Source organism: Antechinus flavipes, chromosome 4 (genome assembly GCF_016432865.1).
Source record: "Antechinus flavipes isolate AdamAnt ecotype Samford, QLD, Australia chromosome 4, AdamAnt_v2, whole genome shotgun sequence".
NCBI classification, from domain to species: domain Eukaryota; kingdom Metazoa; phylum Chordata; class Mammalia; order Dasyuromorphia; family Dasyuridae; genus Antechinus; species Antechinus flavipes.
Genome location: NC_067401.1, coordinates 241,380,937 through 241,407,906, shown reverse-complemented (window position 1 = coordinate 241,407,906; position 26,970 = coordinate 241,380,937). Strand labels below are relative to the sequence as shown.

At 32.6% G+C, this 26,970-nt stretch overlaps 1 protein-coding gene across 2 annotated transcripts in view; it reads right to left on the bottom strand.

Annotated features, from left to right (window-relative positions):
* The window catches only part of KCNQ5 (potassium voltage-gated channel subfamily Q member 5), a 650,068-nt gene that overhangs the window by 89,226 nt on the left and 533,872 nt on the right, over positions 1-26,970 (bottom strand). For both annotated transcript variants that reach the window (XM_051997265.1, XM_051997266.1), the window contains exons 4-7: positions 26,524-26,699; positions 25,590-25,715; positions 8,302-8,412; positions 1,308-1,403 (exon numbers count right to left, since the gene is read on the bottom strand). In XM_051997265.1, coding sequence (XP_051853225.1) covers positions 1,308-1,403; positions 8,302-8,412; positions 25,590-25,715; positions 26,524-26,699 — 509 coding nt within the window. The remainder of the gene's footprint in view (positions 1-1,307; positions 1,404-8,301; positions 8,413-25,589; positions 25,716-26,523; positions 26,700-26,970) is intronic.

Below are 26,970 nucleotides of genomic sequence, written 5' to 3'. Positions count from 1 at the left end.
GGGATACTGGGGCAACTTTTAAAAACCGAACAAAGTAAATAACTCTCCTTTTCATAACCCCAGATGTTGTTTGACTCCCAGAGCTCAGAAGTAAATTTTTCCCCAGCTTAGAAAAGGGGGGGACTTATATCTTCTTCCCTTCCCCAATTTTATTTTGAAAACTGGGAATTTAAAAATGAAGTAAAAATTTGCCTTCATGTTAATTTAATTGGGTATTACATTTACCTTTGCTTTCAATGCCAACAGGCAAGAGGGGAGAATTCAAATTAAAAAGAAACCAAAAACCATTCAGTTATTAGATATAAACAGTCTTTCCATGAGCTAATAAAGAGAAGAAAAATGAATGGTTTCAAATTTTCCTTTCTCCTTCTTTCCCCATTCAATCTCTGGCAAAGGTACCAATAAGCATCAAAGTGGTTAAGAAACTGACAGAAAGAGAAGCCAGAAATCTAGAAAAAATTTGCATGTTGGATATTCAACCCCTGTATAACCAAAAGCTTACTGTGTATTATTAGGTCATAAGGGGAAAAAAGAATTTGAGTGGGGGAAAAAAAGTGTGTTAAATTCTCTACAAGGTCCAATAGCAGACGGCATGCCAGTAAACTATGGACGGCAGAGAAGGGAAAGCATTTTGTTGGCTATGGAATACAAGTTCATAGCCACTGAATAAGAAGAAATGCTGACTAAAAAAGTCAATGCTCCTGTGAACTGGTTTCAGTTAAACATCATGCTTAATTTTTCACTTTCTCCAACACTGAATTTCTTCATACTTCCAACCAAAAATGTATGGTCAGTTTATAAAGAGGATATTTGTTTCAAGTTGTACCAAATGATAGCTAAAATTAATTCACTATGAAATTCCAACCATTATACTTTAAATGTATTGTCACCTTAGATAGCTGCTATCCTGTTGGTTCAAAAAAAATTTAATATGAGGGTTAGTACCATATTCTGCTCCATCACGTAATGATCAATTCTGTTTTTCTAAGTTATTCATAAAATAAATTAATTCAGCCAGCAAACCACCCAGCCACTGCCCTCTGCTTGGCCTTATTGGCAAGCCTATTCATCTGAATGATGCATGAATGAAGCACTGAAAATGTACATTTAGCTCCTTGGAAAAAAATGAACCCAATAAATCCAAATCCAAGATGTTTTCATGTTATTATACATTTGATTCAGGCTTCATGTTCCTTTAAACAAAACAACAATTCTCCAAAACAATGAAGCACAAAGACTATAAAATGTACCCAACAAGTATTTAACTGAGACAGATTCTGCTACCCACCTATTACACTGAAATTTACCTGAATTAGGCTGGCAGCTGGATTCCTTCTTTTCTCAAAGTGTTTCTGACGGTGCTGTTCCTGTACTTTTAATGCAAACCCTGAGCCAAGAATACCCTGGAATAAAATACAAAGCACAACCATTTTTACATTTTAAGAACCTATTAAAATAGGTGAATATCAGAAAACTAAGAAATAATTTTTTAATGATAAAATTCTTGAAGGTCTTGTTTCTCCATGGAATCTTTCCTGATCCTTCTTTATCTAGAGGTTTAATGACCTCCAAGGATTTTATCAGCATACAGTGCCTCTTATTCATTCAATTTAGCATCGTATTTCTATTCTATTAGCCTTATATTTCTTTATATGGTTAATTTCACTCCCTAGATTGTAAACTCCAAGAGCTTAGGCACCATGTATGCTTCATACTTCTTTGTATCTCCTTTAGTGCTCAGCACCATTCTTTACACATCAGATCTGCCAACAACTAATGTTTATTAAATTGAGTTGGATACAAAGCATATTGCTTAGTATGAGCACCTAGGATAGTATCTTTACATTTTAATGTAATGTCAAAATATCAATGCCACAGTATTAAAAATATCACAAGAGCCTTTTTAAATTAATAGTACTTAATAATATTTTATTTTTTCCAATTATGTGTAAAGATAGTTTTCAATATTCATTTTGTAAGATTTTGAGTTCTACACTAAGAATCTTTTAAAAGCAGGATGTCATTAATTAGTAAACTAAAAAGGGCTCATCATTTGCTGGCTTTTTTCTGAATATTTCCAGAAAGTCTTACATTCAGTAAAATTACAGGCTTTTCTTGGTTCTTGTTTACTCCATGCTGACATTTTTTGGTGACTCTCAGATAGGATTCTCTTATGAAATGGAGGGTTTGGAATTCTGCTTCAGTAGAGAACCATTGTTTTAAAGTGTGATGGGTGTGAGTTTATATTAAGGGAGCATTTAGAGAATGTCTGGTGCTGATACACAAGCATTTGCAGCACTTTGCTAAACCTATGCTAATTTCCAAACCATCAGGCCATATTGATTGAACAAAAATTATCCTAGTATTTAGGACAGAGAAAGATTTTTAATGTTAGAATCACAGAATCTCAATGAACTGCTATTATAGATATAAACATGTATTACCTGAATAGGTGGGGGATTCTGGTCAACTCACTATGTCTTTCAAATGTTTTCCTAACTATAGACTCACAGCTTTTCCTTTGTAGATGTTTTGCTTATGTGCTAACTCAGATCTGAGTTGGAACAACATATACATACAACAATATGTATATATACATATTGTCAAGTTTAGTTAGATTCCAGCCAGTACAATGATTTTGTTCATCTATTTCACTCCAATCTCATATCTGTCTTTAATTTTTATGATACTAGCAGCAGATTGCTGAATCAGAGTCAAATTATTGTCCATTATGATGCCTAGATTTCACTGGAAAGCTCTATGTAAAGGCATAAGAAAGGCTCCCATTTACATGGGACTTTATGTTTTAGAACCATTTTTTTTTCAATAGCCCATGTGAAATAGGAAATGCAAATATGGTTATTTCCATTTTTTTTTTACAGATGAGGAAACTGAGAAGTTACCCATGATTGCACATCTTTTAAATGGTAGAGATAGGATTTGAATTTAGATTTTCTTACTTCATGTCTAATGTTTCCTTTGTTCCCCTAAATACCACGTTGTCTTTTAAGATGTCTATTGGATTGATCTTTCTTATAATCATCTTTTTTAATATATGTTAATAAAAATAAGAAATATATATTGAAATGTGATAATAGAACTGCTGCATTAAGTCTAGGAAGAAAATACTTAAAAAAAAGCGGAAGGAGATGTGTGTATGCATAAAGGTAATCTTTTAGGGTGTTACTCTGACTTAGATATGGAGTTTAGAAAAACAAAATAAAAACAAATCCTTTACAATATGGTGCTTATCATGGCTAAGAAGACCAAAACTTTGTCTTTTGTACTTGAAATTTTGGATTGAGATTGGATGAGATTTCATTGGAAAATGAAAACAAATTCTACATAGTACCTATCTAGCAAGTAACATATGATCAAATTTGGATTTGCTGGCCATGGGTTGAAAATCCTATTGATCTTATTCAAGAATAATGAATTAGGCTATGGTAGGTCTTATTAAATCTCTCCTCATCAAACTATCTAAATCAAACCAGGCCTGTTCATTGTCCTATCATGGCATTATTCCAGTTTTTTCTTCCTCTCTTCTTGTTTTACTTAGTACAGAACCCTTAGATAGAAGTCTGTTAAAATGCCTTTTATGGACTATCAATATTAATAATAATGATAGTGATAGCACTTATAAGGTGCTCAACGGTTTAAAAAGTGCTTTAAATATATTAATTTATAAGAACCTTGCAAAAACACTATTATTAGTATCCCCCATTTTAGACAAGAAGATACCTAGTTTGAGAGAGGTTAAATGAATGTAACTAACTCAGGATCATGCAGCTAGTGAATTTCTAAGGTAGGGTTTGAATCAAGGTGTTCCTGACTCCAAGGGCTCTTTTTCATCCATCTTACTTGTGGCTGCTTATTGATTTAATGTCATAAAGCAAATATATTATTGTCCCTCTTATGATCTTGCTTTTACCCCCTTCTCCTCTTTTCCCTTAGTTTTTCAATTTTCCAGATTTTATGGGTGTCTTAAATGAAACTCAAAAGGGAATACTGGGACAGTCAATAGTGAGGTTATATTTTGTAGCTTTGCTTTATGTTTTTGCAGTTAAACAGTATGGATACCACAGTGTAACCAGTACTCTGATGAAAAGCATTCATTCAGAATTAAAGAGAGGGATATGTATAAATTTTAGGTAAACATTTAGCTTGGGTGTAGGCAGAAGTATGCTGGTAAATGTTTCCTAAATACCTTAGGTGAAAAACATGTGCACACTTTTACATGTATTATTCATAGCATATTGATGGCACAGTGGATAGAAGATTGGGCCTAAAATCAGAAAGACCTGAATTTAAATCCAGCCTTACACACTTACTAGTGAGTGTGATCTTGGGCAACTCAATTCAGTTTTCCCAACTGTAAAATGAGGATAAGAATAATACTATAGTGTTGTTGTGAGAATAAAATGGGATAATATTTGTAAGGTATTGAGCATGCCACATAACCAGCCCTTAACAAATATATAATCTTTTTCTTTCTTCTTTGTCATTTCCTTAAATTCGCCAAAAATTGGAAAATCAGGGCCTCAGAGTCAAATTTGTCCAGTCATATGGTTTTTTTTTTTAAAGTAGCTTTATTTAAAAATGTAAAAATTATTTTTAGCTTCCAGATTGTACAAATCTGGAACTACCCCAGTCAGTAGGGTTGTTCTAAATCCTGGGTCTAGACAAGTAATAAGACAATAAATCAAGTCTGGATTTGTAATTGTCAGTTTTCATGCTCACAATTATAATTTAACAATTGACTGGTTTCAGTATACCTGGGGAGATAGGGAAGATTCAATAATTTCTCACCCTGAACCTTCAAAGTGAGAATTGATTGCTATTGATGGGTTTTGGAAAGGAGGAATGGAGATATGAGAAATGGGGACAAAATATGCCTAGAATATATGTAGGTAATGACTTCTCCAGCAATAAAAAGAGAAAATCAGCAGTGAGAAGCCAAGATTCATTCTAAAATGTATTAAAAATGTCAACACATGCCTCCAATCTTGAGCAAAGCTTTACAGTTCAAAGAATACAGAGGCCTTAGTGACATTTCTAGCTATTTTACTTTTCTAAAATAGGTTCTTGATTACATCCTTTCATTTGTTCATTCATTCGATAAAAGTATATCGAGCACTATATTGTACATTTGTTCTACTCATAGTAACACCTCTTTTGTTCTTGCATTGTTGGGGAATGGAAAGTACACACAAATGAATTTTTCATGTAACCCAAAGTTTAACTCATTAAATATCTATTAAAAAGAAGCAAATAGATTGGGCAGGATGGCATTGTAAATAAAGACTTCTCTGAAGTCAAGAAGAACCAGGTTCAAGCTCTGTGACTTTTGGCTCTGTGGCCTTTGGCAAGTAACTTAACCTCTCAGTTGCCGTGTCAAAAGCTATTATTTAAAGATGAGAATTCTTTATACCAGTGACATGTCAGGTCCACATCAAATAAAACAAATTAGTTTTTTTTAGATATAAGGCTTTCTCAAAAATATTATACATTTTCCTGAATTCTTAAAGGACTGTCATCCCAAAATATTACTTTTTCTTTTTTTTTATCTTTTGGAACTGATAACGATCACCCTAACATCATTTAGTTATTTCTTGATTATGCAGAAAGTATTAAGTTTTATATTTCTTCCTCCCTCCAAAGGTATTTAGATCATTGTATTTTTTGATTTCTTATTTATATTTATAGGGGTCTTTTGATCCTTTTTATTGCTATCATTTTATCCCATTTTAACTATCATTTTTTGTTGTTACTGTGTCTATCTTTATCAACCTCTTTCCTCTTTTAATTTGCATCTTCTAATATTCTATGGATGAAAATATCTGTGAATGGTTGGAATGTTGTAGAATTAAAGAGTACATATATCTTGATTGAGGACTTAAGGGCTTTTGTTATGAATAAGACACATAAATGAGTTTTAAGACATCTATTTTTGTTGCTCAGAGGCCCTTTCTTCCTATTTTTAGCCATGTTCTAGATAGCAAAGAATAGTAGATAGGTGGTCTCAGTATTTCTGCTCTCAGAATAGGAAGAAAATATATTTATACTTAGATTAGGTACTAGATATAGATATACTTATACCTACCAGAAGAACATATGTTATTATGTTGTGCAATTGTTGAGTTAGCAGCATCAAAAAAAATACATTTAGTATATTTATAATATTTTTAAGGTGACTGATTTAAAACAAAACATAGTTCAAGAGTATTTTAAAATTTATTTTCTTATTTTTGAAATAAGCCAAAGAGTTGAGGTTGATGGGTAAAATGTCCTCTGAATAAATGAATGTTTAGAATGGTCTGTTGCCAGTCAAGAAGCATTTATTAAGCATTTGCTATGTTCCCAGCACTATTATGTACTGAAGATACAAAGAAAGGCAAAAAACAGTCAGTGTCCTCAAACAATTTACATTCTAATGGGGGAGATTTCATATAAACAATTTAGTACGTATAAGATATGTACAAAGTAAATGGAAAATAATTTCAGAAGGAATAGCACTATCAGGTAAGGAGGGACCAAGAATGACCTAGGAGTTGAGATTAGAAGGAAATCAGAGAAATCAGGAATTAGAGGGAAGGAGGGAGAATATTCTATGAAAGAGAGACAGTCAGTGGGAAGGCAAAGAAAAGAGAGAGTATATATAGATTGTAGAATGAATGGAGGGAATAAGGCCTAAGAAGATAAAAAAAATAATTGGGGATCATATCATGTGAACTTTAAATGTCAAACAGAACTTTATTTCTGATCTCATATCACAGGGACCAGGCTCCTTTCACAAACAAAAGGAGAGCTCAGAAGTAAACTGATGTAAGTTTTGCCTCCTCAAAACCTTTCTGTCCCCTAGCCACTTCTCATGGCAATTTCTGTGCTGTGCTGTGAAGTGGTGCCTCTGAGCAAACTGGGACTGGTACCATCACATCTGAATGTGGACAGAAGGGACACTTTTCTTCACATGAGCCCTCACTGATGATGCTCACAGCATTGCCAGCTCACCGCTCTCTATGCTGATTGGAGGAGGGAAGAGGTGCCAGGGGAGAGAGAAGGGGAAAGGAAGAAATAAGATTGGGGTCAAAGCAAAAAGAAATATAATTTTACTAAATAAATGTCGTTAGTTAACCAGAGAACAGAATGATTACTCTTATAGCTTTTATAATAGAGCTAAACAGAAATGTATGAAAGAAACAGAAAATGTATGTGCTTGTCTATCTGCTGACAAAACACTGAGGCTATGCATTAAGAAAATTGATGGCTGTGACATAAAGAAGAAAATATCTGACACTTTAAAAATTAAAGATTATGTTCTTTTAATGCCTATGAATCTGGGGACATAAATATCTAATGTATGCAAATTCATCTGTAGCAGGGAAGGCAAATTCATAGACTAATTTTAATCTAGTATGTTTAACATGGAGCATATACATTTTAACATCTGTATAGATTTAAAATTTGTGAATGGTATGAATAATTGATATTAGAGTATGCCTGAGTGACCGTTTCCTCTAGATAGTATAAAAAATACTGGTTAAGTAACAAAGTAACCCTAATTAGACTTTTAATGCCATTTAATCTCTGTATGTTCCCCAGTATTCTGTAACAGTTGATTACTATCCAGTAGACACTTAAAAAGTTAGTGAAAGTTGAAATAAATCTACCTATCTATCTTTTAAAATTTTGTTTTTAATTTATGGAGTAAAACAAGCATTTCTATAATATAGTACAATAAAAAAAAGATTGCACAAGAGATTGCAAAAGATTGCAACTCTACTATGAACAACTTGCTATTCCTTTAAAAAAATACAACAAAATTATGTAAATTTCTCTTTTTCTTCTCTCTGCACCCCCCAGATAACTACCATTAGACACAAATATATTATACCATATATATGTAAAATTATTCTATACATATTTCATTTTATCAGTTTTTACTCTGGATACAGATAATATCTTTTTCACAGGCTTTTTATAGTAAATTTGGGTACTTATAGTCAATTTTTTTCATTCAAAGTCATTCTTAAAACAATATTGCTGTTACTATATACAATGTTCTCTGGGTTCTGCTCATTTTATCTTTCATTATTTTATGAATTTTTCCCCATGTTTTCCTAAAATTATTAAATTCATAATTTCTTATTGCACAGTAGTATTCCATCACAAAAAATATGCCAAAAAAGTATTCCTTTTTTTGCAAATAATTTGGATACACAGGTTAAATTATGGAAAGATCAATGTAACATTTCCTTAAAGGCTTATTTTATCTGTTTGATTTTTTGCAAAGATACTCACAGCGGGTAGCGCAAAGAAAGAAATGCCAAGGAGGGCAAACCCTGCAGAAAGCAATCTTCCAAGCCAAGTTAGGGGAGTTTTATCTCCGTAGCCAATCGTTGTCAATGTAATCTAAAAACAAAACAAGCAGAGCATGAAAGTTAAGTACTTACAAAGAAATGTGGGAACCGTGTTTGAGAGGCAAAGATACTTTTCTATTAAATCATGTTCTGATGTGTTTAGTTGACCCTCTTGATTACAGGGCCTTAATTTTCTGTGACATACTGGGTTGAGTGCTTGGATTACAATAGGAGAAAGTGAAGCTTTCCCTATTTTCAAAGAGATTATATTCTATCAGGGAGACAACACACATATATTTATATATCTGCTGAATATATATGAAATAAATATGAGGTAGTTTTGAGAAAGGAGTGCATAAGCAGTTGGGGAAAGACTTCATGTGGTGCTTGAGTTGAATCTTGAGGAATACCAGGGTTCAAAGAGACTGAGGTCAGGAAAAAGAACATTTTAGCTTTTGGAATTAGCCAATCAATATTAAGATTCAGAGATAGGAGCTATCTCTGTATGTGCACAACAGTATCTAGGTTATGATTAAATTGCTCCCCCTTTCTTAAATATATTTATCCTATATTTTTCTTGCTATGTGTAAATTTGTTCTCATGTTGCCCCCTCTATTAGGTTGTAAACTCCCTGAGGGCAGGGACTGGATTTTGCCTCTTTTTGAATTTCCCATAATTTAGTATAATGCCTAGCATTTAATAGGTGCTTAATAAATGTTTATTGTAGTAGGGAGAAGAAGTATAAGATTAGAAAGATAGAAGGGGGTCTGGTAGAAAGTATCATGTAGTCTCTTCTATATCAATTCAATTCTCTCCATTGTATGGGAGAGTGGGATTTTGTAAACTGAGAGAGTGACAACCCAGAATGCCCTTTGGTATGTTAACATTCTCTTCTTTACCTTCTTCCTATGCTTTAGAGATTCTCTACCTTAATACCTACCATGACCACAAGGAGGCAATATCCAGGAGGTAGACTCATAACCCCATCAGGGGTCCTCAAACTTTTAAAATAGGGGGCCAGTTCCACTGTCCCTCAGACTGTTGGAGGGCCGGACTATAGTAAAAACAAAAACTTTGTTTTGTGGGCCTTTAAATAAAGAAACTTCATAGCCCTGGGTGAGGGGGATAAACATCTTCAGCTGCTGCATCTGGCCCGCAGGCGGTAGTTCAAGGACCCCTGCAAGCAGCTCTGGGGTTCTCTTAGATTAGATTCCATTTACTCAGCATTCACTGCCCTCTCATACTTTTGAAGCAATAGAGATAAGCTACTAGGTTGGATTCTGGGGAGGACCTTGAGGAAACTATAATGAAGGGTGAGAATCCATCAATCACCTTCAGAAAGAAATTCTACAAGGAAAATCCCAAGAAACATTACTGCAAAACTCCAAAACTACAATCTCAAGGAAAAAAGTACGGCAAGGTACCAGACAAAAACAATTTCAGTATGAAGGAGCAACAATCAGGATTACTCAAGATCTGGGAGCTTCTACAATAAAGGATTGGAGGTCCTGGAATACCATATTCTGGAAGGCAAAGGATTTAGGATTACAACCAAGAATTAACTATCCGGAAAGATTCAGCATCATCTTTTGGGAAGGGAATGGTGCTTCAAAGTAAGATATTTTTTGCTGACTTTGTACATATTATAGTGATTTCCAAATATGTTTCATCCCTAACGAATTCTCTGAAATATTGAAAATTAAATTAAGCATTAAGAAATTTAATAAAATTAGTTAGAAAACCTAACAGATTAAAATGAGCATATCTGGTAGCATATGCAATATTCTACTCTCATAGTCTCTCATCTCTCACCCAAGAGGAGGGACATTGTCTATTCCCTAGAGCCTAGTTTGATAATTGCATTTAACCTAAATTTGGTGTCCATGTTCTTCTTACTCATCTTCCATGCCAAAAAGGCAATCTCTCTTCATCTCTGATTTTTAATATCCTGTTTCCTTTGAAGTTTACCTCACAAGCACTGGCTTCTTTGTAAAGTGTTTCTTCATATCCCTAGTTGCTATTGTCTTCCTTCCAAAGTTACTTTGTATAGTTATCCCTTCCATATTGTGGAAGTGGTAGGGGTATGGCACCCTTTGATCTGGAAAATCTGCATAAATTTTTTTATTTTCATTTTGTACCAGAGAAACCTAAATTATTATGTATTAAAAGATATTACATAATACTATACATGTATTTTATGGATTTCTGAGTTTCTAAACATTTTGTGTTTTCTTTTGGTTTTCACATGTCATGTGAGGCTTCCACAAAACTTCCCTCAAATTTTTATTTAATTTCTTATGCCCTTCCATGATCAGGAAAATTGCAATGTGGAAAGGATAACTGTATTTATTTCACGTATGTTCCATATATATTTATATGTACATGTGTTGTTTTCACTGATAGAATGAAAATTCCCTGAAAACTAACAGTGCTTAGCATATAGTAGATATTTAATAAATGTTTGCTTGCTTGATTAATTAGAAAAAACAGCAATTTCATTTTCTCTCACTGATGTTGGCTATATGTAAAATTGTGAGTTTTTTCCTGTATCTGATGCTTGATATTGGTAACAATTTGTATGGTGGAGGCATAGCTTTCCCCTACATCTGCACTGACTCACTCTACTTAGAGGTCAATCTACCTTTTGCTCTATCTGTGATTTTCCATGGTTTAAGCTACACGTAAAAAAACCCTCCAAAGCTTTTCTTAGTAATTACAAAATGCCCAATATTTATCACTTCATACTTTGTACATTGTTTGAATTAAAGGAGGAAACTGTCCTTTAATATTGAACTGACCAAAAGCTTATTTCTATCTTTCTACAATCTTTCTGACTTTTGGCTTGCTAAACTCAATAAAAATTTGGTGTTTTTTTTTTTTTAAGTGAGTGTTTATACAAAGTTATATGAGAAGTTCTTGTAATGTTCTCAATACTTTTCTTCCTCCCTCCTGCTTTTCTTCATCTATGAAACAATGGGATAATAATATATCCATTGGGCTACATATCCAGAATTGCACACCAAATCTGATTCCTGTTTTATACTCTATTAATAAGCAGCCCACTTTCAGAGAAAAAGAAGGCATTGTAGACATGATCTTCATGACCCATTATCTTTGGAAGCATTTCAGCCACATCATCTTTGACAGCATTTAGGACACCTATTATCTTTATTGACATAGTTGATAGATGTGCTCTCTGGAAAATTCTTCATTAGTTTAACCCTCTAGAAAAGAACACTGACCTTCTGAGATAACCACCAATTGTAATGGCAGGTCAAGTCAGTATTGATTGCATCTTGTCATATTTGTTTTGCCATCATAAATGGTTTTAAATAAGGTTGTGCATTGGCTTTTGAGCTGTAGGAAACAAGATGACATAAAACCTACTTCTTCTCTGTAGAGCTCCTGAGAACACTTCAGGCTCCATTATGCTTAGGAATACCAATGAGTTCCCTCTCTTTTGCCAGTGACTGAACCCCAGAGATATTGAGCAAAAGATATAAGTAGCTGATGCCTGATAACTCTACCAAATCATCATAGTGCTCTGGGATGACCAATATGATGAAGAAGCAATGATTTTATCTTTTATTCAGAAAACCTTGACTAACTGTGCAATTCACTAGTACAGCTTAACTAAAGCAAAAATAAACCCCAATGAATTAAATAATTTTCATCCAGAGGAGAAAAGAAACAAAGCACTTATCAAGCATCTACTTTTTACAGTGCCAAGCATTGTAAATGTTTTACAAATATGATTTCATTTGATGCTCACAGTAATGCTGGGAGATAAGTGTTATTATTGTCCCAATTTTGCAATTGGGAAAAGCAAGGCAGACAGAAGTTAAGTGACTTATTTAGAGTCACAGAGCTTGTAAATAAGTGTCTGAGACTGGATATAAGTGTCTGAGGCTAGATTTGAAGTCAAATCTTTGTGACTCCAAGTCTAGCTCTCTATGTAGCCATTGAATAGCAGAGGATTAAACACTGAAATGGGAAATTTGATGTCTCCTTTGGTAGACTTATGACTGTTATTTTCTCCCTTACTGCTTTGTGATAACACAGATGAGGGAAAGGAAGGAGAAAAAATGGAAAAAATAATTTTCATGATAACTTTATTATATATTTAAAAAGAATGACAAATTATATATAAGAGATATGCAGTTTCATGTGCAATCATCTTTTTTTTTTTTTTTTTTTGGTTTCACTGTTATAGAAATGCTTGTTTTATTTCATAGATTAAAAATAAAATTTAAAAAATTCAAGGGGTGGGAAAAATAAGAGAAAGTGCTAGAGTTTAAGCACTGGATTTTATTCTGTTTAATTCAATTCCCTAAATATATTAAGCATTTTTTAAAACACTAAGGCACATGCCAAGTACTGGATAAAATAAAAATGGATTTCTGTCCTCTAAGAACTTATATTTTACTAAGTTATATAATTTGCATACACATAGGTTTTTTTCTGATTTCAATAAATTAATATTTATCATTTAATACTTCATTTTTATTTGTTCTCTAATTTTAATTAAAAAATTAAACTAAATATAAAATTAGAAAAAACAAAATAGAATAAGACAATAAAGGAAAATAAAAAGAAAAAAACAAAACAAAACTGTCAGCAGAACATCAAGGAAGATTTAAAATATATAAAACACATAAGTAAATATTAAGATAATTGAGAAGCAAAGAAGCACAGGAAAATGTTTAGGATGTGAAGGTTGAACTGAGCTTTGAAGGAAGCTGAGTATGTTAAAAGGGAGGGTGAGGAAAGAATGCTTTTTTTAAGCATGAGAATAGTTGAGACAAAGGCATTGAGATGGGAGAAGAAATATTGAGATGGGATCCACTAGTTGACCACTCTGATTGGATTATACATTGCAGAAAGGGAAGTTATATAATACTTGACAGGTAGGTTGCAGTTAGATTGTAGAGGATTTTAATTGCCAGGCCAAGGAGTATGTGTTTTATTCTAAAGGTAATAGGGATCCAGGGAAGAATTTTAAGCAGGTAAGTGATGTAGTGTAGCCTATGTTTTATGAAGATTATTTTGGCAATTGTATGGAGGTTGGATGAGGAAAAAATGCAAACCTTGAAGGATAAATACCAATTAGAAGGTTTTTGTAAAAGTGTAGGCAAGAAGTGACAAGAGCCTGAACTAGGATATTGTGGCAGATAGAGAAAAGGACCAAATATGACAAGATATTATTGGAGCAAAATGGACAAAATTTTCACTCAAATGTATATGGAACAGGATGAAACAGAAAAAAAAAACCAGTCAAAGATGATTCTAAAGTCATAAATGTGGGTGACTGGAAGAATAATGATGCTTTCAACAGTAATAGGGATGTTTGGAGAAGGAGTTTAGGGGAAAAGATGTCTTCCATTTAGAACACATGAGTTCAAAATGTTGACAGGACATTCAGATTTTTAAAGCAAATCTAATAGAAGTCAACTGTCTATTTTGATACTGAAGAATGCAGAGATATATAGGTGAGAGTGAGCATGAGTGTAAGATTACCAAAGAAAATAAACAGGGGCAGCTAGGTGGCACAGTGGATAGAGCACCAGCCCTGAAGTCAGGAGGACCTGAGTTCAAATCTGTCCTCAGACACTTAACATTTCCTAGCTGTGTGACCCTAGGCAAGTCATTTAACTCCAATTGTCTTAGCAAAAAAAAAAAAAAAAGAGAAAGAAAATAAAAAAACAGATTCATAATAATTAGGTATGCATCATTTATGAAAAAAGGGTTTTGATAAATTATGATGATACATTTAACCATCCTAGGAGTATTTGTGGTAGAAGTACTTGGTCACATTAGTGTTGGCGAAAGAACTAATCTTTTTGTTATAAGCTAATAATTTCTTTTATTCAGTGTATTCAATGTAGAGGCTACTTTTTAGGAAATGAATTGAAACAGTATATATGAGTTAATATTAGGATGGGTCCTCTTTTAAGAGGTCTTATTCTTTATAGCTTGAGAAGCTTTTATGTTACACATGAGGTTTCACCAAAATATTTTTATATGGTAGAACAATTTAAAGGCACTCTGATTTTATGTAAAAATAGTTTTACTTAAGCATACGTGTATGAATATGCATAAGAAGACATGATAGAGATATCTTTTACTTCTGTTCTTTAATTTTCTTAGGCTTTTTTTTTTCAAGGAGGGGGCAGAGAGTTGGAGTAGAAAAAACAGTCTTTTGAGTCCTAGGAAATTACTAGTGTAGAAAATCTTTTCACTAAGATGAATTGGTAATTAGTCTATAACTCATGAGATGACACTAGAACTCAAGACTTTTAACTTCTAGTCTTATTCTATTTCTTCTCCATCAAATTGACATACTCTGTGTCTTCAGGTGTACAATTAGATGCCTACTACTTTCAAGCTTATTGGTCTGACATTTTTACCTTTTGTTATCTGTTAGTTAAATATAATATTTTCTCCTGTTTTGATCTGAACCCTGGCTTTGAGATCAAATTTCCTTGACCTTCAACATGGAAGGTTTACATTTTACATTTAGAATCTTTGTTTGATAGTGAATACAGTCATTCATTTGTGTCAGGATCTTAGTCCTTTTATAAGTGAAATCTCTTTCATCTTTGCACTTTAGAGATGAGTCATTGAGGGATGTTCTTTGTAAAATATCAAGAAGAGAAAGGCCTTCCATTTAACTCTTACCTTTTATAAAATGAAAATCTCTGCTTCTGTACCCATAGTGACAACTTTTAGTTTTTAGATTGATTCATTTGATGAATCAATATCAACAAACATACAGTGTGGAGAGCAGTTTTTGTAATTCTAGAAGCTCAGAATCTTGAGAGATTTTTACTCTTATTCAAAAATAGTGTGTGAGTGCATGTGCATGCTTGCATGTTTGTATGTGAGAGAGAGAGAGACACAGAGAGAGAGAGAGAGAGAGAGAGAGAGAGACAAACAGAGAGAGAGACAGAGAAAAAGAGAGAGAGAGAAAGAGAAAGAATTAGAGAGAGAAAAAGGAAGGAAGAGAGAGGGAGGGAGGGAGAGATGGAGGGGAAAAGTTAAAGGAAGGAGGAAGGAAGGAAGAGACAGAGATAGAGAGAAACACACACAGAAAAAGAGACGGAGATACACAGAAAGAGTCATACACACAGAGACAGAGACACATACAGAAAGACACACACAGACACATTTACAAAGAGAAAGCCATTCAAAATATATTAAAAAAGATAAAAAAATATACATTCAAAAAAGTATATCATCAGTCAAAATAGTATCACTACAAATAAACAAATCAATGAAAGCATGTTGACTTCCCTTGGGATGTCACAGATATGACCTTTTAAGAAAACACTATGTGAGTTATTCTGGTAAAAGAAACAAGCTGGTGACTAAGTGAGAGGCATATTAAGAGTTTCCCACATACTGTTTAACACACAATACAGCGATTCTTATTAATAGGGAGGGAAAAAAAAGGAATGCTAATGGGAAAGGAGGATAAAGATTCTGCCAGGTTGAGCCCACCAGAAATTGAATTTTAATGGTAAGAATTCATTTGTGTGTCTTAGTAATTTAAATACATTAGAATTCTCTAAAAAAAGAGTAAAGGAAAAATATCACAAATGAATAAAAATTTGTAGCTTTCAAGGTTTGGTTAATCAATTGTCTTCCTTTTGTTGGCAAGAAAAATCTTCTGTTTTCTCAGTTTACACAGTTTATCTTCCCATGAGTCATATATTTTCATTTGCCTTGTACACAAAAAGGTATTTTAAGCAACCATTTTGTCAGTTTAACTGCCCTTTTTAAAAAAAAAAAAACAACTGCCTTTTTTTAGTTGTATGTGAGTTTGTGCGCATGTGTTTCTCTTTCTCTCTTGTGTGTGTGTGTGTGTGTGTGTGTGTATACACAATGCAAAATGTCCATTAATGCTTGAGTGTGTTTGGAGTGGTGGGAGTTGGGAGAAAGTAATAGAAGAAAATTAAATGATTACATTAACAGAGGACTTGTGGTTATGGCATATTCTAATGTCTATTTATTCTTTTGGTTAAAGGAAAAAAAAGTTTCAAGTTAAATCAAGATTCTTAACTTTTTTTTCTGTGTCATAGATCCTTCAGGCAGTCTGGTGAAGCTTATGGACTCCATCTCAGAATAACATATTTAAAAAAACCCTTATATCATTTAAAACATTATACATTTAAATACATAAAATGAATATATATGCTTCCAAAGAAAACTAATTATATTGAAATATAATTATCTATCATCTATTCATTTATCTATTTACATTCTACTTATGTATCCATCTATCTTTGTCTTTCTTTCCTTATATCTATCTAACCATTCATTTATCTGTTTATTTAAATGTCCACCTAATATATCCATCTCTCTCTGCCTCTTTCTCCATCCATATTTACTTATTTACCTATCTACCTATTTATCTATCTATATTTTTCTATCTTTCCATCAATCCATTTATCTATCTCTCCATCCACCCAAGTTCACAGATTAGGTTAGGAACTCCTAAGTTAAAGAATACTGATTTTTTGTTCTCTGAACTAATGAAATCCTAGATTCAAAACTTGACTCAGTCAATAAATATTTATTAAGTGCCCTCTATGCCAGTTATTGTGTCATGCCCTGGGATATAGTATCATTGCATGGAAGGTTCAGCTTGAAAATCACCTCCTAGAGATTTACACGAACTGATGTTGAGTGAAATGAGCAGGACCAGGAGATCATTATATACTTCAACAACAATACTATATAATGATCAATTCTGATGGATCTGGCCCTCTTCAACAATGAGATGAACCAAATCAGTTCCAATGGAGCAGTAATGAATTGAACCAGCTATGCCCAGTGAAAGAACTCTGGGAGATGACTAAGAACCATTACATTGAATTCCCAATCCCTATATTTTTGCCTGCTTGCATTTTTGATTTCCTTCACAGGCTAATTGTACAATATTTCAGAGTCTGATTCTTTTTGTACAGCAAAATAACAGTTTGGACATGTATATTTATATTGTATTTAATTTATACTATAACATATTTAACATGTATTGGTCATCCTACCATCTAGGGGAGGAGGTGGAGGGAAAAAGGGGAAAAATTGGAACAAAAGGTTTGGCAATTGTCAATGCTATAAAATTACCCATGCATATAACTTGTAAATGAAAAGCTATTAAAAAAAAAAAAGAAAGAAAATCACCTCCTATTTAAAGTTTTTCCTGATCAATTCTAGCTATTCCAGCCTTTCTCTGTGAAGTTCCTTTCTACTTATTCTGTATGTTGCTTCTATGTAGCTATTTATATATAATTGCCTTCCCCATTGGACTGTGAGTTTCTTGAAGGCAGGATTGTTTTTGCCACTTTGCATCTGAAGCACTTGGTATAATGCCAGACACATATTAGAAGCTTAGTAAGTGCTATTGATTGAAAAAAAAAATACCATCCTTGGAGCTTAAGCTCTGACAGGTCTAACCAATTTGAACAAGTTTTATATACAGGCCTAATTAAAACCTATGTCTGCTATCTGAGGGCTACCTTAGATCATTGCAGAGAGGATCTTCACCAGAAGGTTGATTATTATTAAGTGACATTTTTTTTTTTTTTTTTGCTGAGATGAACTAGATAAAAATGCAAAGTATCTCTTAGTCCTATTCTTCAATGCTGATAGTATCAGAAGGGTAGAAAAAAAAGGGATGCAGGTTAGACAAAAGCTAAGGATAATAGAGTTCTTAAATTATTTACAAATATTAGTTTCGTATTGTTATTCTGGTATGTTAACATACTATCTTTATCTCCTGATTGTTAAAAACAGAATCTATCAGAAGAAAGGAACCATATCCATATTGACATTCTTGACATAACAAAATCAATTATAGATAAATAGAAGGATAATTTACAAGCTCTCTTTAGCCAGGCAAATTAAATCATTATGATGAGAAAATCAAGGGATCAGAAATCACCTCATCTAGTAAAGTGTTTTCTCTTAGTCAAGACACATGGTATCCAAAGCGCCACTAGCTTCAATTACAACATCATTTGCAAAACATAATGAGAAAATATGATGGAGGAATACAAATAATATTTCTTCACAAAACATTAGCAATCAGTTGAAGGGAAAAAAGGCTCTACCCTTACTAAATGAGTAAAACAACTAACATTTATTAAGCACTTACCATGTAGAAGGCTCTATGCTTGGTTCTGGGCTTATGAGGACAAAAATAAAGCAATTTCTGTCTTCAAGGACTTATTTTGAATCAGGTAAAGCAATATATACATTTATAAGTTTATATTAGAAATAAACAAAATAATCCCCAGTGCTTAGCACAGTGCCTGGCATATACTAGGCAGTTAATAAATATGTATCATGCTAGGATGTTACATCGTGTTATGTTGTCTCCTCTCTAAAAAAATATAATCTCCTTGAGAACAGGCACTATCTTGCTCATCTCATTATTACCTAGTGTCTATCAGTGGTTAATATATTTTTTGGTTAAAAAAGGAGAAATATGCAAAATAAACACATGATGTTTAAATACAAAATATAGAAAATAAATACAAAGGGAAAGTCATTGAGACCCAGTTTAGCACATTATCCTGAGAACACTTGTAGATATTATTAGAAGATGAGAAGAAAACAAACAAACCAAAGCAGACATTAAAAAAACAGACCTGTTAGTATTTTTGTAATACTTTATTCTCATTAATACTGATAAACGGATCCTGCCAAATCAGTATCCAATTACAAGTACAATGGTGTTTAAGATTATTTTTATAAGTGTTGCTGGACCTGACTATATTAAAATAAGAGAAATCTGCATTGGGGATAAAACAATTTTAAAGGTAATTTGGCACTGATTTTCAAGATATCTTAATGGGTAAAAAATTTGAAAATAATGGAGAAGATAACAGATTAGATTTTAATAAAACAAGACAAAAGCCCAAGAAAGTGATAAAAAACATGCCAGCAGTTTTAAACTATATGACTGCTTCTTGATCTATATAACACATTTAAGAGAATGGTCTGTGCATGCATCAAAAGCTTTTATGATGAAAGGAAGAGAAGGGAGTAGATATTTTTTGTATATAATTTCTATAGCAGATCATATCTTCCTAATCATATAACTGACTAAAATATAGAAAACAAAATTTTGCTCTATTTATTGATTAGAAAAATCTGTTTCAATACAACAAGATATATCTTAAAATTTCTCTTCAAAGAATCTATCTCCTATGCATTCATATAAAATTCTGTAGCAGATGTGACCATGGAAAAACTTTGTTTTGTAGTCTACTCTGAGTCAACATCAAGCAAGGCACAAAACAGGGAGACATATGCTCACTTAAGTCATTTGCAATTGCATGAAGAATGTCTTGCATGGAATCTAAATAGAAGAAGAATTCCCTATGATAGTATGAAAATTTCTTATAGATGGGGGACTTCTTCAAGTTTTCCAGTTCACAGATGCTTATAAATTAATTATATCAAGGCCCAGAACATTTCAATATTATCCCAACTAAAATCTGTATCAAGGTCGTACTCTCAAGGACCATCTGGGATTAAAAATAGAAGAGTAAGACAGTCACTAATTTTAAGGAACACACATTCTAATGGGAGAGACAAAACATATAGGTTTCATCTGCAAGTCAGATGGAAAGGCTTCATGGTCTATAGAGTGCAGCAGCAAAGCAGATGGCAATGACACTTCTTTAATAACATTTCTACTGATGTAAGACCATCAGTTTCTGATGCAGGACCATCTGACAATGTCAAAGACTTTGTTGACATAATGAGCACAGAAATGTTCATGGTGAATTCAAGTAGGGTGGCAACATATAAACAATGCTGTCATGCAAAAAGAGTCATAGAAAAAGTAAGAAACAGGATGTGTATGAAAATTGGGTGAGTCATACATGAGATGAGGATGAGATACAACAGACAATCTGATGCTGTATTTTCCATGGAATAGAAAAAACATTAGAAAATACCCTCCATGGAACTGAGGGGGGTGGGGAATCCTTTATGGAAGATTGACAGAAAGATGTGGGCAGTAATCTCATGAGATGGAAAGGTATTGAAAAATTGCAATCTGCACAGGAGATGGTAGTATTGACAACTAATGAGATTATGAATCCATCCATGAAGAATTCAAATATTGTGGTTTTGCAACCACGGGCTTGAATGAGGGATAACTGATTTTGACACACTGAAACTTGAATCGAATTTCCAATCAATGAGATTGCAGATGCACTTGAGTATATGAATAATAGATCTATTTGTCTTTGATTCAGATAGCAGAAAAATTTTTGCCAGTATTGAAATGTCAATTTATTTTCATTTTCTTTTTTAGTCTATAAGGTATAATAAAAGTTATTAATGATTTTTCTAGAGAATTCACCTTTGTGGAATAAATGTTTGTGGTGTTATAATGGATCTGTTGTGAAATCAAAGAAGTTTGTAAAAGTATTGGACAATTGAAGATACTTTACATTTTCACAAAATAATTCCTATTTGACATGCTTAATTAAAGATAACACCCAAATAAGTATATTTTGATATTACAAAAAATGAAGAGATAAAGTTTGTGAGCCTATAAGAGAATGAAAAGAAAAAAACCCCACAGGATTTACACATCTAGTCTGAACAATTCTAACACATTTCATTAGGAATACATTTCTTCACTGAGTCTTTTGATGCTTTATTTTTTTAGTGGAAGAAAGTTAAACAAAATAAAAACAAGAAGAAACAACATAAGTAAAAAATATTATGTTTTAGTGTGTTTTCAGATGTCATCAGTTCTTTCTCTGGAATGTATTATCATTCTTTTTCTTAAATGTTCAATTTTATTTTTGTTGACAGTCATAGGATGCCATATACCATCAGATATTTATATTATCTATTTTTTTGTGGATGGTAATTTTAAAGTTATTTTTCTTACCTTATGTTATAGATAGCACTTCTGGAAGTATATCAAATGATACTAGTATTATAAGAATAGAAATACTTCCTTGGATCTAATTTTTATTGGGAAAGTGGTTACATTTTCTTCATTAAAAATGACTCTAAAGTTCATGATTTAGATATAAAGGTTGATAATGCAGGCAAATTAGTACAGTAAGGGGATAATCTGCTTGTCAGATCTGTGGAGAAGGGAGGAATTTATGTCCAGAGAAGAACTAGAAAGTATTGTGAAATGCAAAATGAATAATTTTGATTACATTAAATTAAAAAGTTTTTGTACAAAGTCAATGTAACCAAGATCAGAAGGGAACAGAAAACAGAAAAATTTTTTTACAGCCAGTGTATCTGATAAAAGCCTCATTTCTAAAATATATAGAGAACTGACTCAAATTTATAAGAACACAATCATTCCCCAATTGTCAAATGGTCAAAGAATAGGAAAAATTTTCAGATGAAGAAATGAAAGCCATTTTAAGTCATATAAAATGCTCTAAATCACTATTGATTAGAGAAATGCAAATTAAGACAACTCTGAGGAACTACTTCACACCTGTCAGATTGACTAAAATGAGAGAAAAAGATAATGATAAATGTCGAAGGGATGTGGGAAAACTGGAACACTAATGCATTGTAAGTAGAGTTGTGAAATAATACAGCCGTTCTGGAGAATAATTTAGAACCATGCCAAAGGAGTTATAAAACTGTGCATAACTTTTGAACCAGCAATCTTGACATTGTGTTTGTATCCCAAACAGATAATTAAGAAAGGGAAAAGGACCCATATATGCAAAAATGTTTGTAGCAATTCTTTTTTGTAATGACAAGGAATTGGAAATTGAGGAGATGCCCATCGGCTAGGGAATGGCCAAATAAGTTATGGTATATGAATGTAAAGAAATATTGTTCTGTAAGAAATGATGAGCAGATTTCAGAAAAGTCTGGAAAGACTACGTGAACTGATGCTGAGAAGAACCAGGAAAGCATAGAGAACAACAAGAAGATTATGTGATGATCATCTGTGATGGACTTGACTCTTCTCAACAATGTGGTGATTCAAGTCAATTCCAATAGACTTTGGATGGAAAATGCCATCTGCATCCAGAGAGAAAACTATGGAGAATGAATGTGGATAAAGGTAGAGTATTTTCATCTTTATGTTTGTTTATTTTCTTGTGGCTCCCCTTCCCTCCTTTTGATTTTTCTTGCACAGCATGACAAATATAGAAATATATTTAAAGGAATACCATATATTTAACCTATATTAGAGTGCTTGCTATCTTGGGAAAGAGGAAGGTGAGGGAGAGAGGGAGAAAAATTTCGAATACAGAGTTTTACAGAAGTGAACATTTAAATTATTTTTGCATATATTTGGAAAAATAAAATACTGAGGAAAAAAAGGGGAAAAAGCAAAAAAAAAAAAACCTAGTTCTTCATTTGGATAAATGATTTTTATCATGTTAATGAAAATGGAAATTTCTGTCTTTTATTTGCTTGTTTTTATATAAATAAGTGTTGCATTTTCTCCACTTCTATTTAACAATAATATTTAGAAAATGATCAATGTTATTTATAACAGGACTTTTGAAACTTTTTTCCACTTACAACCTCTTTGTGACTGAGAAATTTTTAATGGACTGGAGGGGTATATAAATATATAAATTAATGCCTTATCATTCTTGAAGACTAAGTCAGCATAGCCCAAATCTAACAGGCCCTGCTAAGCAAGAGAACTCTGGGGATAGAATGCATATCTATTGGCTTATCATCGGATTTTTTTTTTTTAATAGGTTGATGACTCTTTTGGTTATAATAAATTTGGAAGCAATTCTATTGACTACTTACTCCTTCAGGATTTTCTTTCTTCTTTGAGTTTTTATGACACTGTTCTCCTCTTACCTGTATGGACATTTCTTCTCAGTCTCCTCTGTATGCTCATTTTTCATATTATACCCTTTTCTATGGATTCATTTTAAGGTTGTGTGATGCCTTTTGCTATTCTTTTTCTATAGTATAAATTTTTCAAACTTATAAAATGTGTTATAGACTCCTTTGGCCATCTGATCAAGCCTATGAATCCCTTTTCAGAATCACATTTTTTTAATACTTGAAGGAAACATTGTTTTAATTAGAAGTTGGTGATGTAATTTCCCCTACTTCCAGGTTAATGGATCCTCATGGACACTAGGTTAAGAACTCCTAAATTATCCTTTCTCTTTGTCAATCTCATGAGTTCTCATGGATTTCAATCTCTATCAGATGACTTTTCTATCTATATATTCTATTTAGTTTCATTCCTGAATTCTAGTTGTACATCTCCAATTTTCTCCTGGATATATCAAATTGGATAACCCTGAGGTATCTCAAACTCAACATGTCCAAAATTGAAATCATTATCTTTTCATTCAAACTCACCCCCCTTTTCAAATTTTTCTATTTCTCTCAATTGTGCTACCATCCTTTCAATCCTAAATTTGCAACCTTGGCATTATCTTTGATAGTTTACCATCCTTCATTTTACATATCTAAACAATTACTAAAATGTTTACTTCCACAGTATGTTGTGCATCCATTTCTTTCTCTCTACTACTCCAATCACCACTCTAGTTCAAACACATTGCCTCCGATATTGCAATGGGCTCCTAATTGTTCTCTCTGTCTCGTTTCAATTTTTTGACCATAATAATTCTTGAAGCTCTTGCCATTGTCAACCACTTTTTTCTTCTGTATTCTCTTTCTCTGTTTGCCTCTGTCTTTCTCTGTCTCTGTCTCTCAGTGACATTTTCCTTTTTGTTTATCCACAGAGTAATCAAAACTGATTTTCATAAATTATGGGAGTGATCGTGTCACTCTCTTAATTAAAGAACCCCAATGATTTCTGAATACCTTGAAGAACAAAATCTAAACTTCTCTGTTTACCCATTAAAGTATTTCAAAACTTGGACTCTACCTGCCTCCCACCCTTATTATGTAATAATGCTAATGCTCTTTTTGTATTTCACTGCCTTTCTTTCTGTTGTTCACACATGACCCACCAGCTCCCATTTCTGCATCTTTGCACTGACTGTTCTCCTTGCCTGAAATTCATTCCCATTTTAACTTTACTGAATTTCTTGTTTCCTTCAAAATGCTGCTCATATGACACATTCTATTTGAAGTCTTTTCTTTAAAGCCATTTCTTATATTCTCAGTTCCTAATGCTCCTTCTCCAGATTTATTTTATATATATATTTTTAATATTCATCTTGGACTTAAATACATAAAGACAAAAAAGAACATTTCCATGTATATAGCACAACATAAAAAGAGGATCATTATAAAAACCATGAATTTACATTTCAGAATATTTACTTTTTAAAAAAATATTGTACATTGTTTTCAAAGCTATTCTGCTTTCTAGGGTTCCTTTTTCTGCTATGCATTTTTATATTTTTTCCCCTCCTTTCCCCCTATCCTAGAGATGATTACCATTATATACAAATATATGTAAATATACAAATAAATGTATATACATCATACACACACACACACACACACACACACACACACACACACACACATACCATATTATACTTCTACTTATCAGTTCTTTCTTTGGAGGCAGATTGTATCTTTATTCCTAGGTCCTTTGTAGTTGTTTTGAGTATTTATAATACTTAAAATGAATTAGTTGTATTTTAAAAAATATACTTTGTATTTATTCATCCATGCATCCATCTATCTTTCTATCTGTTTTTTCTATGTCAAATGTTGTTTCCTCCAATAAAATATGATATCCTTGAGGACAGAAATTATTTTATTATTGTCTTTTTATCTCTAGTGTCAGAAATAATGTCTAGCATGTAGTAGGTGCTTAATAAATACTGATTGATTATTATTTATTAAGCAACTGAGAGAATGAGATCTGCTCAAGTAGAGAGTATATTTATGTCAAGGAAATAAGAGTTTTCTGAAATATTACAGCATTTATATATTACAGAGAGATTTTAAGAGTTCAAATGATCGAGTTCACTTTTTATGCTCATATATATGTACATATGCATATATATGTATATATATATACACATATATATAGATAGATAGATAGATAGACAGACTTCTATTTTTTACTTTGCATGTCTGTTTTATTTCATGCCACTGTTATATTTTTCATTTGTTTATCCTTAACATGGTACATATATACTAAACTTGTTTCCCTGAAGTTAGTAACTTTTGATGGAAATATTCACAAACAACATTGCATAGCACTCATCCAATGATTAAACAAATGATTATTTTGATACTTACTGTGCCCCACCAGAGAGCATCTGCATAAGTAGAAAACTGTTTATTTGCATCCTTTTCCACCAGGTAGACAAGGAAAGATGAAAAAATAAGAACCAAAAATCCTATGTACCAAGCTGTGATTAATTCCTAGATACAAAAGGAATGAAAGAATTTTAAATAGGAAAGATAAAAAAGAAATATATATGTTCATTTATATGTGAAGGAATTCTATGATTATGAAAAACTTCTGATATGAAAACTCCCTTCATTAATGTAGACCATAATCAACTTATAATTTAATACATAAGTGTTAGGGCACAAATAAGTTGTGATTTGCCCACTTCAGCTAGTAAATGTCAAATGAAGAATTTGAACCCAGGTTTTCATACCCAAGCTCAACATTCTGTTTAATGTATCACACTGAATCTTATATTTAATTATAGATGGAGAATTTTTAGCTGTACAGATTACATCAACAAAGGCACTTACATTCCACATCACAATGCATCGGGTCGGTATATTATTTATGATTATTTTGCAAAAAACATTACTGACCAACATATAGCAGATCAGCATTAATCAGCATCTAACATCCAGATTTAGAATTAAACTGATATGTTTATTTGTTAATTTAATTATGTATTATAAAAAACAATTAATTGACATTTCATATTTACATAATGCTTTAAGGATTACAAAATGCTTTCTCTATAGTGTCCTTATGTTGTGTGTGTGTGTGTGTGTGTGTGTATATATATATATATATATATATAAATATCTATGTCTATCTATATAATATAATTTTTCATTGTACATAAGGGAAAACAGGCTCTGGAAGGATGATTTCAGGGGATTTGAACCTATGGTTTCACATTCAATCTTCTTTTCCACTGTGCCATGTATCCAATGAAATGCTTGAACAAATTTTGACCTGTGATGCAAAAAACAAACTTACCTTGCTGTGAGCATAGACAACTGAACCTAATAATTTCCAAGTTCCTCCTCTTCGGTCCATACGCACCATGCGGAGGATCTGTAGGAAACGAAGACTTCTGAGTGCAGATGTTGCAAAAATATTACCCTGAGTTTTTGCAGAAACAACTGCTATTGAAGCGATGAGAACAATGGTATCTGAAAGAAACATGGGACAGTGGCCATTAGTGGAATAATCCAGAATTTTTTGATCTCAAGCAAACATTTTTGACCAAATCCTTTTGTCTTTGTTTAACCACAAAATTATCAAAACTTCAGCTTTTTTCTCCTGAACTGTAGATATTACTCAGATGGCATTTATGCTAGCAGAAAGAAATCAAAGTTGTCGTAGGCAGAGGCTTTATTCTTTCCTCTGACTCAAGCATGAACTTTTTCATTTGCCCCAGTCAGACTAGAACCACAAAACATC